A 14,983-nucleotide genomic window follows, 5' to 3' on the forward strand; every position below is an offset into this window, starting at 1 on the left:
GACGTTAGCCTATACTTGTCAATAATGGAACTGTCGCGCTCTGACAAAAGCAGTTCCTGTGTTTTCTACTGAACCTTCTAGGTCAAGGGTCGGTTAGAACAGTCTTTGTTTCGCGTAATTATGTTAGTGCAGGGACCACACAAAATTAATTGTCTCCTCTTCTTCTTGCTGTAACAAAGTTTTCCAAAGATTGAATCCGTGTCTTTCAACCAGAGCCGACGAAAGGATGATTAAGTATTTAGGTTCGGTAGCAATGAAATTCCTGACTTCCAAATTAAGAGAAATCTTTACAAGAACAAAACATTTCTTTTAAAAACCGGATCAAAAATGACTAGAACTTGCCTATAATGACATTGCACTACTGTAGAGTGATATTTTTTCGAAGGTCCCTGTACTTGTCACTATTGGCGAGTTCTATTGTGATATCAACGAGAAAAGAAGTGGTATAGCCCCATTAGCGGGAGATCAATAGATTGGGTGCTGCCAAAACACCATACCTAAAGAATTCGCCGTGATTTCTTCAAGTTTCTAAACCCCTAAGAAAGACTCTGGGCCACTAATATTATGGTGGCTGCAATTCGTATGTAGCTTCTGGGTCTTCTGCTAACGCTTCGCTTTCGAACGCTTTAATTTAAATTGAATCGTTTGTCCAAAACGCAGAAACAGGCAAGCACCGCAACAAAATAAGATTTAATAGAAAAGTGAACTGTTCAAAAAAATTATTGCTGGCTTCAGCTTGTTCCTTCGAAATTTGCATAACAATAACTATGCGAAGCAAAACGTTGCGTAATCTGTTTGGTAGTATGATCCAATAGTTACCCAACTTATGATAAATAACAAAATGTTGTGGTCTAATGTCACTTCTATGCAGCCAGGTCTTGGCTGTATACTGTAGTTACAGACTATTAAGTTTGGTTGTGAAAAAGTGTTTTCTAGATGTACTGGGTTGAAGAAGATATGGACATGTGAACAAATCAGCGGGGATATAGAAAAACGTTTTAGTTGGGTGTATCAGAATATTGTTAAAACAAAACTTGTAAACAAAAAAGCAACGTAAAAATTGAGGTTCAAAACCACAAATGGCGAGGCAAGAGATCAGGCAAAATTTTGGCAAATTTTACCTTGTTTCGGTCTCTTTTTGGATATTCCGTGGCCCAATTCTGGGTTTTTGCACGATAAGACAAGCGATTCGTTTTTGACTAAGTTCATCAAATTAAAAACTTTATTTCTGTAAAAGTTGAATAACAAGATCTGATTAAAAATTGAAATTAAGTTTCAAATAATTTCTTTACGACCACAAACGGACTTCAATGACTGAGCTTTGTATGCCTTACAGCACTGCATGCCTTAATTTTTGAAAGCCAGTCCGAGATCTCCCTACCTTTACTTACAATAGATAAGTAATAGTCACTTAAATACAAAACACAATATTTTTATTAATTCTGAAATATTGTGGATTACTTTGATTATACTCCCTGATTAAGAAATGTGTTCACATTGGAATATTGTATCAATATCTGAGTTTTTAAAATGTGAATAAAATATTCTTGCTCCTTATTCACTGCTGAAAACATGTATAACCTACCTTAAGCCTATGACATATTTTCCGCAAATTTAGCTGACAAAATTTTATTGAGCAAGCAAAGCCAACACAAAAATCTTTCAAAAAGAGAATAAAATAGCATGTTTTTCTCGGTTCTTTTAAGGGAAGCATATGACAACGTACCCCCTGAATTTGCTGTTGTGATTCATATGCACGGTTCTATTGAACCACAGACACACAAAAAAAAGTAACTTTAACAGGTTTAACGTTTTTTTTTTCTACACAAAGAACAAAACAACAAAATGAATAACTAATAATCTAACAGAATGTAACTTGTATATAGCAATCAAACAACAGAATTCAGTGGCAATTTTATATTGCACGTCCTATTTAGGCTTATAGGCCTACCCAGACGTAGAGTTTGGAATCAAGTGGACGGAAATAATTTGCAATATACATAAAGATTTATCTTTTAATTCTCCTTTTTATGTAGGTATTGCGCAGATTTAAAGTAACTTCTGATGAGGACACAAGTACTTGTCAAACACGTTTGAGTTTATTTTAATTATGTTGTATTTCTTTGTGTAATAAAGAATGTTAAACCTGTTGAAGTTATTTTGTCTTGTATGTCTGTGGTTCAACAAAATGGGTTCTCTACCAAACTTTATGATTCTTCTGAACTTCATTGAGATTATATGCGTTGCTGACACAGTTTTGGATATGTAAGTCGCCGCAGAGCTAACATGATGCATCGTTTTGAAGCGCAGTGGCTTTTGCCCAAACTTTCCATTGGACAAATATTTTCTTTTGTACATCATTAAACGTTTGCAGACGTTGAATTATTGCCAGAAAGACGATTATTTCTAGACCGAGTTTATGGTTATTCTGTGCTGTGCACAGTTAGTCCCGTAAAATTTGTGAAAAACTACAAACAATGTTACAAATCTAAATACGAGAAAATGCCAGTTTCTTCATTTCTACAATTTATTTTCCATTCCTCCACTCCAGTTTGAAACAATTCCAATTGTTGTCGTATTTTATCAAGGATTCTAATGAAACGCTTCACGAGAAATCTAATTGCGATATTAATTCCTTTTATTTTTATTCTTTTCCAAAATATTTTATTTGCGATTTCTCTCACACTAATTTCCATCTTTGAATATGAAAAAAATTCAAAGTAAAACAGAAAACGCTTGAGAATAGTTGGGCTACTTTTGAATTGGGAAAGGCTTGGTAACGTGTTTCTGAACGACCAACGAGGCTGTTATATCAATATTTTCTTAGAATTAAATACACAAATGTGTTGGGCAGAAGTACTCGTTAAAATAGTTGATTGAGAATGTCAACACAAAATGGCCACCTTTGCGATATCTGTTGCTTGTAAAAACCGTTTTCCAATTACGGCTTTTATCAGAATTTCGAATTAGGTCATCAGTAAATAGAGGTTGAGTTGTTTTTATGCAGCCATTCATAAAACAAATAGACTATTTGCAGCATTTTTGAGATACTTGCTTCAAATTTTCTCTGCAATATTATCTCTAGTGTCGCAGAGTGTAAATCAGTGGTTCGTAACCTTTCGCCTCTTTGACATCACCTTGAAATTGCCAACAGATTCTTGCACCCCTCCTAGAATGGATGAAAAGTAATACAGTGGTTATTACAATTCAAACCGTTTGTTGGAGCCTATAGTAAACAAGCATGGCTTCTTATACGTTATTCTATAACTAACCTTAATGATTCAGTATCCAAGCACCCCTAGAAGCAGGTCTCGCACCCCTTAGTGGTGCGCGCACTTTTTGTTATCAGGATGAAAAGAAGCCCCGACGATCAGAAGCCAGAAGAATATCAGAAGCCCTGATCCAAATAAATAGGTTAATCCAACTACAATCCTATAAAAGTGGTTAGCAACACTTATTTGGACCAAAAAGTTGCATTGCAAACTGTACAGTCATAACGCCCAAGCAAGTTTTATTCAGCACGGTGTTGTATAGGCCAGTATAGGCCTATGCAACACATATATTTCAAAATTTTGAATTGGTTTTATTTCTCAAAAATTATGTTGAAAAATTCAATTATTCTTTAACGACAGACAATGGAATAGATGTCTTGCAACATGCGGAATAGCAGATCAGCGCCCGATGGCTCGGACTGCGGAGCGGCTACTTCGAGTGCAATGAAAAGTTTTAAAAATATTTGGATGGTTTTGAACAGTTAGATTTTTATCAGAATATAATTTCAAATGGCCGCCATGAATTCATGAAACATTATATAACATTGTTTGTTGACTGGGTACGCGGTTTAACTTTTAACCTCTGAAGCTACTCGCTGTCTTCTGATTAGTGGAATAACCGTCTGCAGATAACAACAGTTCAAACAGAAACTTCATGTAGGCAGTTAACTGATTTGCGTCATGACAAGGAGCTAATGTGATTGGTCAGTAAAAGGAGGAGTTGCTTTTGTGGATTTTTTTTATAAAACTACCCTATCGGGAGTTGTTTAAGTGAAGTTTATTGGTTGCTCAAAATTTATGACGTCAGTTTATTCCGGCCACAAATAGGCCTATTGCTGTTAACAGCTTTGAAATTGAACTGTGGACGTGGTTACTTAGATTTTAGTCCAAGCATACAGTGCGAATTCGTGGGAAGGGGCTAATGGGTCAGGTGCAATGGCGTATTTTCCATGCATTCAAGGCATGCATACCTAACAATTCTGATGAAAGCATCAATCTTTCAGGAACAACGACTTTATGCGTAGAAATTGAAAATGTTAATAGCAGAACTTCCTCGCTTTCTTAATTTCAATATTCGAAACTTCTGTTCGTTTTCAAAATTTGGCAACTTTGCTAACTCTGGCAATCCTGCATGTTGAGGAGAGCTCAGCATGCGTTGATAATACAATTTGCATGTTTGCCGCTCTTTTACCACACTGTGGCGAAAATGAGACCAACCCAGACAGCAAAATTCGTCATTTTTACATTGATTCCATGTCTGCAGACGTTTAGATTAAGCATCAGGGTAAAACAGGTTGTTAATTTCTACATTGTAAAGTAAGCAACGGTCATGCTGCTAAAAGCGAAACTCAATCAATTGCTACAAACACTCGACATTCATATTCATTAGCTTTAATTATGTAAGACTAATATATCGCTTGTAAGACTAATATATAGCAAGACTAATATATCGCTTCTAAAACCCTCGGTCGGGGGGCCACCTCTGTTAAGGGGCCACCTTTGTTTAGGGGCTCATCCATGATTCTATTTAGTTGGTGCAGCGTTTTTCGGCTTTCGTAGCTTTGGCTGCTTCCATCTAATTTTGTATTGTTCATCATCATTTGCTTTGACTATTTTAATCAACGAAACCATTAGCCTAAACCAACGGTGGGCAAACTGCGGCTCTTCAACATATTTTTGTGGCTCTTGTATTGAATCGTAATAATAAAAAAAATTAAGATGATACTTTGTAAATATATTATCTCGAACTGTCAACCAAGCAGTGGCGTACCTAGGGTATAGCAGGTATGGCTCGACCCATGGGCGCCACATTGATAGGGGCGCAAAAATCGATATGCGGCCAATACAACACAAAAATCAAAAAAATAGTCTCTCTTTTACTGTAGCCATTGTTAAACAATAGAATTGTGACTTTGCAAAAGCAACATTGTGCCTCTCCTGGCTCATTTTGCGTTCAGTCAGCAACAATTAGAAGTTTAGTAAAGTCGCTAAGCAGCGGTTAGTTAAAGCTTAGAAGTAGTGCCAGAACTTACTTATTCATTTTTACAAGAATTTATAACTTTGTAAAATCAAAACATCGTGCAACCTTGACAATTGAACACTTGGAAGAATTAATTCGCACAGCATTAACAACTTATCGTCCAAATTTTCAGAAATAAGTGAATCAAGTACAAAACTCATATGGATAAACAATCATTGTGTTTTTATTGCTGTTATGTTATGTCAACTGATTTTGCGGCTCGCTGGTGTTTATGGTTTATCCACGAGCGGCTCTTTCTTTGAACAACTTTGCCCACCCCTGGCCTAAACCTATGCTATTTTGTTAGAGTATATGAAAAAAATAATCTTACTTCTTCACTTTCTTGAAAAATGTCTTTTAGCAGTTGATACCAAAAGACTTGTCCAACATTAAATGCTCGTGAAACGGCGAAGATGTAGATTGTAGGCTACGATATTGGCCTACAGAAGACAGTGTTAACAGCGATTATCCAGCGTATACTTTTGCATCCAAAATGGTTCTACACTAGAACTGCCGAGGTGTCAAAATCGACAGTTTTAAAAATTCAGTACACTATTTTGAGCCTTAATTGTTTTTGCAACGTTTTCAAACTTTCAGTAGCTTCCCAATTATGCTTACACTTTATAGTTCAGTATTGCTTTTCTAAACATAATTTCTGTTTTCCACAATGTGTGGATATACCTCCAACGCCGAGGTGCGACACCTCATACAAATTTAATTGTATACAAAGATTTTTAAAGTATAAAAAACTTCCTGTGTAAAAAAAACTAATTCAATAGTTTTCGCACTTACTATAGCGTTTCTCATGGTAATTGTCCAACGCTCGGATTGATGTGTGTCATCGCTCGGCTTGACTTTAGGTCATCATACTGAGATTTTTTGTCAATTTAAAAACTGTGAATTTTTAAATGTCTACCTCATTCTGTAGTTGTGAAAAGACGAGAAATCAGTGATAAGATTTATTGCTAGTCGAGACTTCTGCTTTGCTGTAGACCTAGGCTATGTAAGTGGAAGATTGAGAGTAACGAGAAAACTCGGATTATTTTACAAGGATAATTCTATTCAACTTAAAATAATTTCGTATTTGTAAAATATCTTCTTTAGAAATGTGTTTGGCACACTTCTAGTGATGTGTCATTTCAGATAGAAATAAAACTCACCAAGTGTTATTTGTTTTGTTGACTGTTTGATTTGCAGAACATTATCATGTCATTTACTTTTCTGATACAGCCAAATCAACATGATGTAGCTGCTTCAATATCTATGGTCTGGTAAACAAGAAAACAATTTTGAAGCCCAATTTTCGTAAGCAGAGTATTCGTGCTCGGTTGTTGATTGCAACATAATGTTTATACGTCACCCCTCTACTGGTATACGACCAAAACGAGTTAATCATTAACTTAACAGAGACTATATATTGAAATTTTCGAGGCCATTTGTTTCCTGCAGTGTAGGACGCTAAACGATTATCAGCATTGTTTTAAACAATAGTGGGCTAATAATAACAAAAGTCTTTTTCTGTAACTCCACTACTCTGTTGTGGTTAAACAAAATATATTTTTTCTTGTTGACATAATCGATTATTTTGAGTTTGATATTCGAGTTGTGAAAAGACCAATGATGTTAAAACATTAACCCAATGCATTGCAGCAGTAGAGAACTATTTGGAATAAAAATCTTACAGTCTAGGACTATTCTTCTCTAGCACGGTCAGGGTCGTGTGGGAGTCTCGCGGGTACATTAGCACCCGGGCCAGGGATCATTTTAAGATCTCGGAACCTTTTCATTGAGCTCGGAACATTGCGTATTTTTGCATAAAATGCCCTTTTCTTACAAAACATCTTGATTTGGGTCTAAAGATCTCATTGGTACCGGGCCCGAAATATCGTCTCAACGGCTCTGTCCGAAGTCAACTCTACTGAGTGCAATATTTCATGTTTAGGTGGCACATGAAAAGCCACCTGACCATCTTTTCCCACTAAACAACATCACCATAATGGACTAAATAATTGATTAACTTGCAGTATTGTGACGTAAAGAACAGTAACGACAAAATGATTATAAAATATCAGATTTTCAAAAATTAAAAAGTTGTGGTTTGCTGACAAATTAATGTTGATGAGATATGAAATGCGGCACTCAGCTACAGTTCTTTTGCCAATTGATACTCCTAGTAAGATTTTACAGACTGCTTTATTTATTTCGTTTTTATTTTCGATTTTTGTGAAATCAACAAAAACTTTCTTAGTTTCAACAAAGATTAGACATTTGTGTTTAAAGTATAACAGTGTCCATTGTTTTTCCGCAGACACTTAACTTTAACCTCGATTAAACATGTATGGTGTTATGTTTGAACAAGTACAGTGTGTTATTTGTTTGGAAACCCTTCGCCCTCCTATCCGCATGTTGCATTGTGGACACAACTTCTGTCAAGCTTGTCTTGTGGGCCTATGCGCTGGCTATGAAGACAAAAGGTAGTTTAACAAAAAACATATTACAACGGTAGTGTTAGGCTACGTGATGTAAGTTAAAAACTCCTTGTACAATGCTTAATTTTCAACCATGCTTCAGCAGATATACTTTACTAGTAGGTAATACAAATTGTCTGAGTAACTTTAGTCAGGCTTCAGTTTGCGAGGCTTGAAAACTTGTTGATCATGTAGCTAGCACTCAGCAGCAGTTGATAATTTTATATTTTTTCGAACGGTCTATGATCGCGGCAATATTGCTTGTTGTGTAATTACAAGTTATCCAGGTCGAATAGTTGCATCATCGTGTGAGAAGTAATGATATCTAAGAAAAATTAAATTCGATTTATTTATGTGAAGATGTCCTGTTTGTCGAAGAGAGATTATACTCGAACAAGAAAACGTGGATATGTTGCCCAGAAACCACACTTTAGAAAACGTTATACAAGAGATGAAAGAGGTAACAGATAGGTATTTTCTTTTCTTAATGCTAAAGTTATTTTTGTCAGACCACCTCACAATCACAAGCCTAAAAATTATATATTTTATTAAAAAACAGACAAGACAGGAGCGAAGCAAATAGCATGAAACTTTCCAACAGGCAACAGTCTAGTTATATTTTTACCATATTATGTAAAAATACATTTATCGTTTATTGCTTTAATCCTGATTTCCAGTCAGCAAATCGAAAGCTTTTGCACAAAACACTGTAAAAAATGCTGATATGCCTTTCACGATGTGGAAGATATAGAACTCGACCTTCAGCAATGACTCCCAAATGTTTGTCACTTCAGCATTTGTGTCTACTCTTTGAGCTTCCAAATCTTGTTTCGTTGTCTAAACGTATAGTTGCTAACGTTAGTTTTGGGTGTTTAGAACATTTTGACCATATTTATTGGTCAAAATTTAAATCAATATTTTAACATCATTGGTTATAAACTTTCTGACAACACAACTATTTGTTCATTGATGTAATTTGTTAACAGTTGCTTAATTGTGGGAATTCAGATTGAGCATGCTTCTTTGAAAGCTAATTCCAGGCAGTTGTACCTGCTTGTGGGTTCCGAACTATCGACTGTGTTGAGGTCTCGAACTACTGACGCAGGCCGAGAGTGAAAGCATAGCCTGATGTTCCGCTTTAAAGCAGTGAGTTTGATACAGACCCCCATGAGCATGAGTTGGCTTTATTTGCATGTCATGTTCTGTGGTGCATTATTAATGATGATGATCACAAAAATGATAATGCTTCAGGCGGAGAGCTCTAACGTCCGAGCAGATGGTCTGCAACCGCCTCTTGCTGGTGACGCGATAAAGCAGCTGAAAGGTAATGTCAAGAGCATTGTTATTACAAAACAATAGCATGGATGCAAAATGGATTGTTTTGTGTTATTTTAACTACTGCACAATTAAGATGCAAGTAAACTGAAAAATGAAATCAAATATTCAGGATAACTTGTCTACTTGTCTTCAATGTCTACCACGGGCATCCTTATCTTACTCTCAGCAGATACTTTTGTAATCTTGTACCACGTGCTTCTGAATATCGCTGCTGGGTACATTTTAAGAACTATTTCACAATTATTTCATGTTGCCTTTGTAACAAATAGGCCTAAGGGTTGAAAGTATTAGGAACGAACGATGATGAGCAGGGATATGAAATATTATAGCAATGGACTGATGGTTGAAAAGGCTACAGCTGAAGTGAAAATGTAGGCTATGTCATATAGCTTTTTACACCTATTTACGTAAAAACGTGTTTTTCACAAATCACCAGTGGGCTTATTTGAAAGCATTGAAACTATTGTGTTTTTGTTGTTGCAGATTTAGGAGTTTTATCCCAACAGCAGAGGAACTACCAAAAGGCGGCAGAAATATTCCAAGTTGTGATTGGCCAATCTGATGGGTGGGACAAGTTAAAGGCGTGCCTGAGCCAGGCAGAATGCTACGTCGACATGAAACAAGAGAAGAAAGCTCGATCTGTTTGCCAGCAGCTCGTATCTATTGTTGATTCGAGCAAATATTTTCCTTTGTCAAGCCAGACTTGCCAAGATTGCGACGAACTTGTTAATAATTTGGCTTTGAAGTTCATAAACAATAAGGTTTTCGAGTCGGCCATCTTTTTGGCGCGATGCAGATACCTCGTGATCAAGCATCTGAGAGAAGAAGCAAACAAGCTAACCAAGTTGGAAAGTGTTGGCTGGTTAATGACTCAAATATGCGAACAGATGTTGGACGAAGATAAATGCAAGTATTGGAAGCAGCAATATCTCCTCATGGAAGAAATACTTCATTTCATGCAAACATCAACAAATGTGGATGTTAAGCGCAAGTGTATGCAAGTGGCTTGGTTTCTGGGGCGTTTTGCATTTTGTTGTAATCAAATGAAAGATTGGAAGAAATCAATTAGTTTGAACGAGCAAGCCATTACTTTGATGAAGACCGCGTTCAGTGTTAGTGATGCGAGCCGATACAGAGTGTATGGAAGTTGCCATTACAACTTGGGAGTTTCCCTTCAGAATATACACTGTAAATGAAAAAGGTTCGTTTAGGGTTCTTTTAGGGTTCTTTTTTCGAGAAAAACCCTAGGCTTAGGGTTCTTTTAACAAAAAAGGTTCTTTATTGCAAAAAGAACCCTTTGCTTGCCAAAAGAACCCTAAGCCTAGGGTTCTTTTTCGGAACTTGTTTCGAAAAAGGTTCGTTTAGGGTTCTTTTTTCGAGAAAAACCCTAGGCTTAGGGTTCTTTTAACAACAAAGGTTCTTTATTGCAAAAAGAACCCTTTGCTTGCCAAAAGAACCCTAAGCCTAGGGTTCTTTTTCGGAACTTGTTTCGAAAAAGGTTTGTTTAGGGTTCTTTTTTCGAGAAAAACCCTAGGCTTAGGGTTCTTTTAACAAAAAGGGTTCTTTATTGCAAAAAGAACCCTTTGCTTGCCAAAAGAACCCTAAGCCTAGGGTTCTTTTTCGGAACTTGTTTCGAAAAAGGTTCGCTTAGGGTTCTTTTTTCGAGAAAAACCCTAGGCTTAGGGTTCTTTTAACAACAAAGGTTCTTTATTGCAAAAAGAACCCTTTGCTTGCCAAAAGAACCCTAAGCCTAGGGTTCTTTTTCGGAACTTGTTTCGAAAAGAACCCTGCAGAAAGGTTCTTTTCGAAACGTTTTTTTTTTAACCTTTTTTTAGATTCTTTTAGCAACAACACTGTAAAGGAAGAACGCTCGAAAAAGAACCTATTAGGGAGCTACTGGGAATGGGGGTTCTTTTTAAGAAAAAAAACCTTTGGGGGTTCTTGAAAGAACCAATACAGGGTTCTTTCAATAACTTTTTGAGGTACTATTATGAACATTCGATAAAATACCTTTCAGGTTTTTTCTTATTTAATACTTTTTTGAGGTACCAACCTTAGAAAACGAAAAACGATGAAGCATCTTTATTCTTTACATAGGACGATAAAAAAAATACAGACCACAACAACTACAAAAATTACATAGGATGATCGATAGCGTTTAAAGAGCACAGAAAACATGCTTGTAACAACGAGATACCGGTACACGTTTTCTGATCTCCTAAAAATCTTCCGAGCATCCTGTATAATCACTGCCCATTACAATTTATTCACAAAACGCAATACCTTGCTTGTTACCTCCACATCTAAATGTAAAATGTGGGTAGAGAAAAAAGACAAGGTATGCTTAATGGATTTGGGGTACTGGATGTTAAACACCCAGTAAGTACTCAACAGCACGGCCACAGCATCCGCTAAATTATCCATGCCAATTACTTGACACCCGTTGACCATGACAGTGAAGCCATCTTCTTCTTCAAACCGTATAACCGGATATGTTGATTCTGATATTGGTGCATTACATTTTGGTAAAGGCAAGACTGTACAGTTTGTGCATGGGCAATCCGATATTGATGCAGTAAGGTTTGATAAACGCAAAACTGTACAGCTGTGAAGAGAGAAGGCATATTGCGTGACCGACAATTCCAATCGACTGAACGAATGATGATGATGATTAAAACATAGTCTACAACATTTGTAAAATGAGATGAAACGACACACGATTTTTGATTTGGTTTTTGTTTGTGCTTTTAATATGCTTGATGTGCATTAATTTAGGCTACTTTAATGTGCGTGTTAGGCAATTTCACTTGCGCTGTAACTTTTGAGCTTTCGATTTGTGACTGAAATAAGCAATTTTAGAACGAATGCAATACAAACCGATTTGCCAATTACGAATCCTTTTTTCTTTTGGCGATCAGTGCAAGAGAGTGCAAAACAATAAAGAACGCATGACGAAATAAAGGAACACAAGTAGGCGAAACAAAAAAACTAACGTAAAATTATCAAAACAACCTTGTGTTTTTATCGTTTAGTGTCGCTGTTCAGTCAAGCTTGAAGTCGTTGTTTAGAAAACTTTTTTTTCGTCTTCGTAAGCTGAAGGAAGCATTCGTGCGTCTCTTGACGTAATTTCTACTAGTTATCGTACGTTTACGGGTCAGACCAGTTTACCGGTCAAGCCAGTGTATGTGGTGACTACAACGCATTTCACAGTTTACGATAGTTAGATTAGTGTATAGACATAGAGTCAAGACATCTGCTGCTGCATATATAAGATAGTATCAGTAATTATGCCAACTATCGAAGTGCAGAAATCAACTCGTGAAGATCTGTATGCTACAATTAGTTGGTAAGATACTGTTCTTTATATTATTAATTATGTCGTACTTTGGCGATATACTGGTTAAAAGTTTGTATTCTAAGGATCCTCTCACGTCAGATTAATGTTCTCGTCTGTTGTTTTGTGATTACGCAACGTGGTCTTCTTTATACAATAACAACAACTTTATACTTTGTAAAACAACAGTTAATTCTCTGTTTCTATTTACAATTTATAATATTGTCTTCAGAAACCGTCGCATCTGGATGCCCGTCAACTGTCAATGTCTACTCTACTGTAAACCTTATTACTGCAAACCTTGTATCTATGGTTGTGTGCGTGCTAATTGTTGTGTTTTACAGTTGTTTGGCGAGGTAGAAGATGCTTTCAACATTGAGCGTCATTTGAAACAATTGAGAGGGGAGATGGCGAAGGGGGAGAGCTGTCGCAACAACGGCTTGATTCGCGACCGAATGTTGCGCACTCGATCCACGTGTTTGCACAATGGGAACGAAATGTCGGTTGCGGATCTGCAAGCGAAATATCTGTCGTTGGGAACCGCTGTTTGGGTATGTTGAACATTACGTTCATTTTTATATATATACGGCACTATTTAAAGACTAAAGCCAGTGTGACGTTCTGGTTAGTAAGGTGACTGGGATCTAGCTGACATCAGATATATCAGGCGACAACTATCAGGCGATCGCTGCTGGAACTTGTTAGCTCAGTGCAGTAAACTCACAGTATAAACACAGAAGCCTGATTAATTGACAAATATATTTCGCCTTTAAGGATTATTATCCAACTGACCCTGTGTTTATACTATGAGTTTTAATATATCCTATATAGTGACAGAAATCGTGGATGTATGTGAGGGTTAATTTGAGGTTTTTGTCTTTCCAGATGATCGAAGAAATGAACAGTCTGGTGCAAAAAGATTGTGTTGAACTGCTCTCAGAAACTAGCCACCACCGTTTTTATCAGGACGTTAAAAAGCAGAAATTGCCGGCGGACATTCTGAACTTACAGGTAACATAACTAAACTTGCATTTTCATTATATCAAGTTAAGTTTAAACTATCTTTTTTTGCTTGAGGAGAAGGGTTTACAATTGACGTCACCCAGCTTTTCACCCCCTCCTCCAATATCAACTTTCAGGTACCCTCCCCAGTTACCGGTTGACGTTGAACGCTCCCTAATTTGTAGTTCGTACAGTTTGTATAGCAACTATTAATTAATAGATAATAATAGATCATTTTTTAGAGAAGAACTAGTTTAATCCAAGCTGGCTATACTCACGGTACCGTCACTCTTTCATGAGAGTTATCATGGCTACATCACAACCAATGCAATAAGCATCAATTTTCAATGCATGCTTTGTTACGGAAATTGGTGGTTATAATTAAGCTAATTAAGAATGTAAAAGTTGATTAAGAACATTACTGATGTCCTGCATGGCGAGCCATCGCACTTGATTGATAAATCGCTAAATGTGATACGAAGTAAAAGGCTCTTGGTTGTGTGTCTCCCACCCATTGTAGGCTATTTGTTTGGTGAAGTGAATGTTGCTCAATGCCCGCACTTGTGCTGGCCATCGAGTTGATATATAATATGCTCATTGTTTGTTATAGAATCCAGAATCAACATATCCGGTTATACAGTTTGAAGAAGAAGATGGCTTCACTGTCGTGGTTGACTGGTGTCAAGTAATTGGCATGGATAATTTAGTGGATGCTGTGGCCGTGCTGATGAGTACTTACTGGGTGTTTAACATCCAGCACCCCAAATCCATTAAGCATACCTTGTCTTTTTTCTCTACCCACATTTTACATTTAGAACAAGCAAGGTATTGCGTTTTGTCAATAAATTGTAATGGGCAGTGATTATACAGGATGCTCGGAAGATTTTTAGGAGATCAGAAAACGTGTACCGGTATCTCGTTGTTGCAAGTCGATCATCCTATATAATTTTTGTAGTTGTTATGGTCTGTATTTTTTTATTGTCCTATCTGTAAAGAATGAAGATGCTTCATCGTTTTCTTTACACTTGTTCATTTCTACAAAACACGATTTCTTGATAATCGTGTTTTGTGAAGGTATTTGCTTTGTAACCGTCTTTTTCAATAAAACCTTAAGCATCAGTTATAGCACTGTAAGTTTATCTAAAGGTGTCTATTGGAATCATAGGAAGGTTGGTGCCTCAAAAAAGTATTAAATACGAAAAAAACCGTGAAAGGTATTTTGTCGAACCTTCAGAAGGTTCATAATAATACCTCAAAAAGGTACTAAATAAGAAAAAACCTAAAAGGTATTTTATCGAGAGTTCATAATAGTACCTCAAAAAGGTACTAAATAAGAAAAAAACCCTGAAAGATATTTTATCGAACGTTCAGAAGGTTCAGAATAGTACCTCAAAAAGGTACTAAATAAGAAAAAAACTCTGAAAGGTATTTTATCGAACGTTCAGAAGGTTCAGAATAGTACCTCAAAAAGGTACTAAATAAAAAAAAAACCTGAAAGGTATTTTATCAAAGGTTCATAATAGTACCTCAAAAAGGTACTAAATAAGAA

At 36.5% G+C, this 14,983-nt stretch overlaps 2 protein-coding genes across 2 annotated transcripts; both read left to right on the forward strand.

The window, feature by feature from the left end:
* Positions 1–7,669: 7,669 nt before the first annotated feature.
* On the forward strand, positions 7,670–12,864 carry LOC145782044 (uncharacterized). Its single transcript, XM_082593776.1, has 5 exons — positions 7,670–7,766; positions 8,121–8,220; positions 9,012–9,084; positions 9,582–10,299; positions 12,777–12,864. The coding sequence occupies exons 1-4, from the start codon at positions 7,696–7,698 to the stop codon at positions 10,292–10,294; spliced, it is 957 nt and encodes a 318-aa protein (XP_082449902.1). The 5' UTR covers positions 7,670–7,695; the 3' UTR covers positions 10,295–10,299; positions 12,777–12,864.
* Positions 10,984–14,559, forward strand: LOC145782045 (uncharacterized). The gene is made up of 3 exons (XM_082593777.1): positions 10,984–12,983; positions 13,318–13,443; positions 14,045–14,559. The coding sequence occupies exons 1-3, from the start codon at positions 12,681–12,683 to the stop codon at positions 14,294–14,296; spliced, it is 681 nt and encodes a 226-aa protein (XP_082449903.1). The 5' UTR covers positions 10,984–12,680; the 3' UTR covers positions 14,297–14,559.
* Positions 14,560–14,983: the final 424 nt, after the last annotated feature.

Source organism: Aplidium turbinatum, chromosome 13 (genome assembly GCF_918807975.1).
Source record: "Aplidium turbinatum chromosome 13, kaAplTurb1.1, whole genome shotgun sequence".
Lineage (NCBI taxonomy): Eukaryota > Metazoa > Chordata > Ascidiacea > Aplousobranchia > Polyclinidae > Aplidium > Aplidium turbinatum.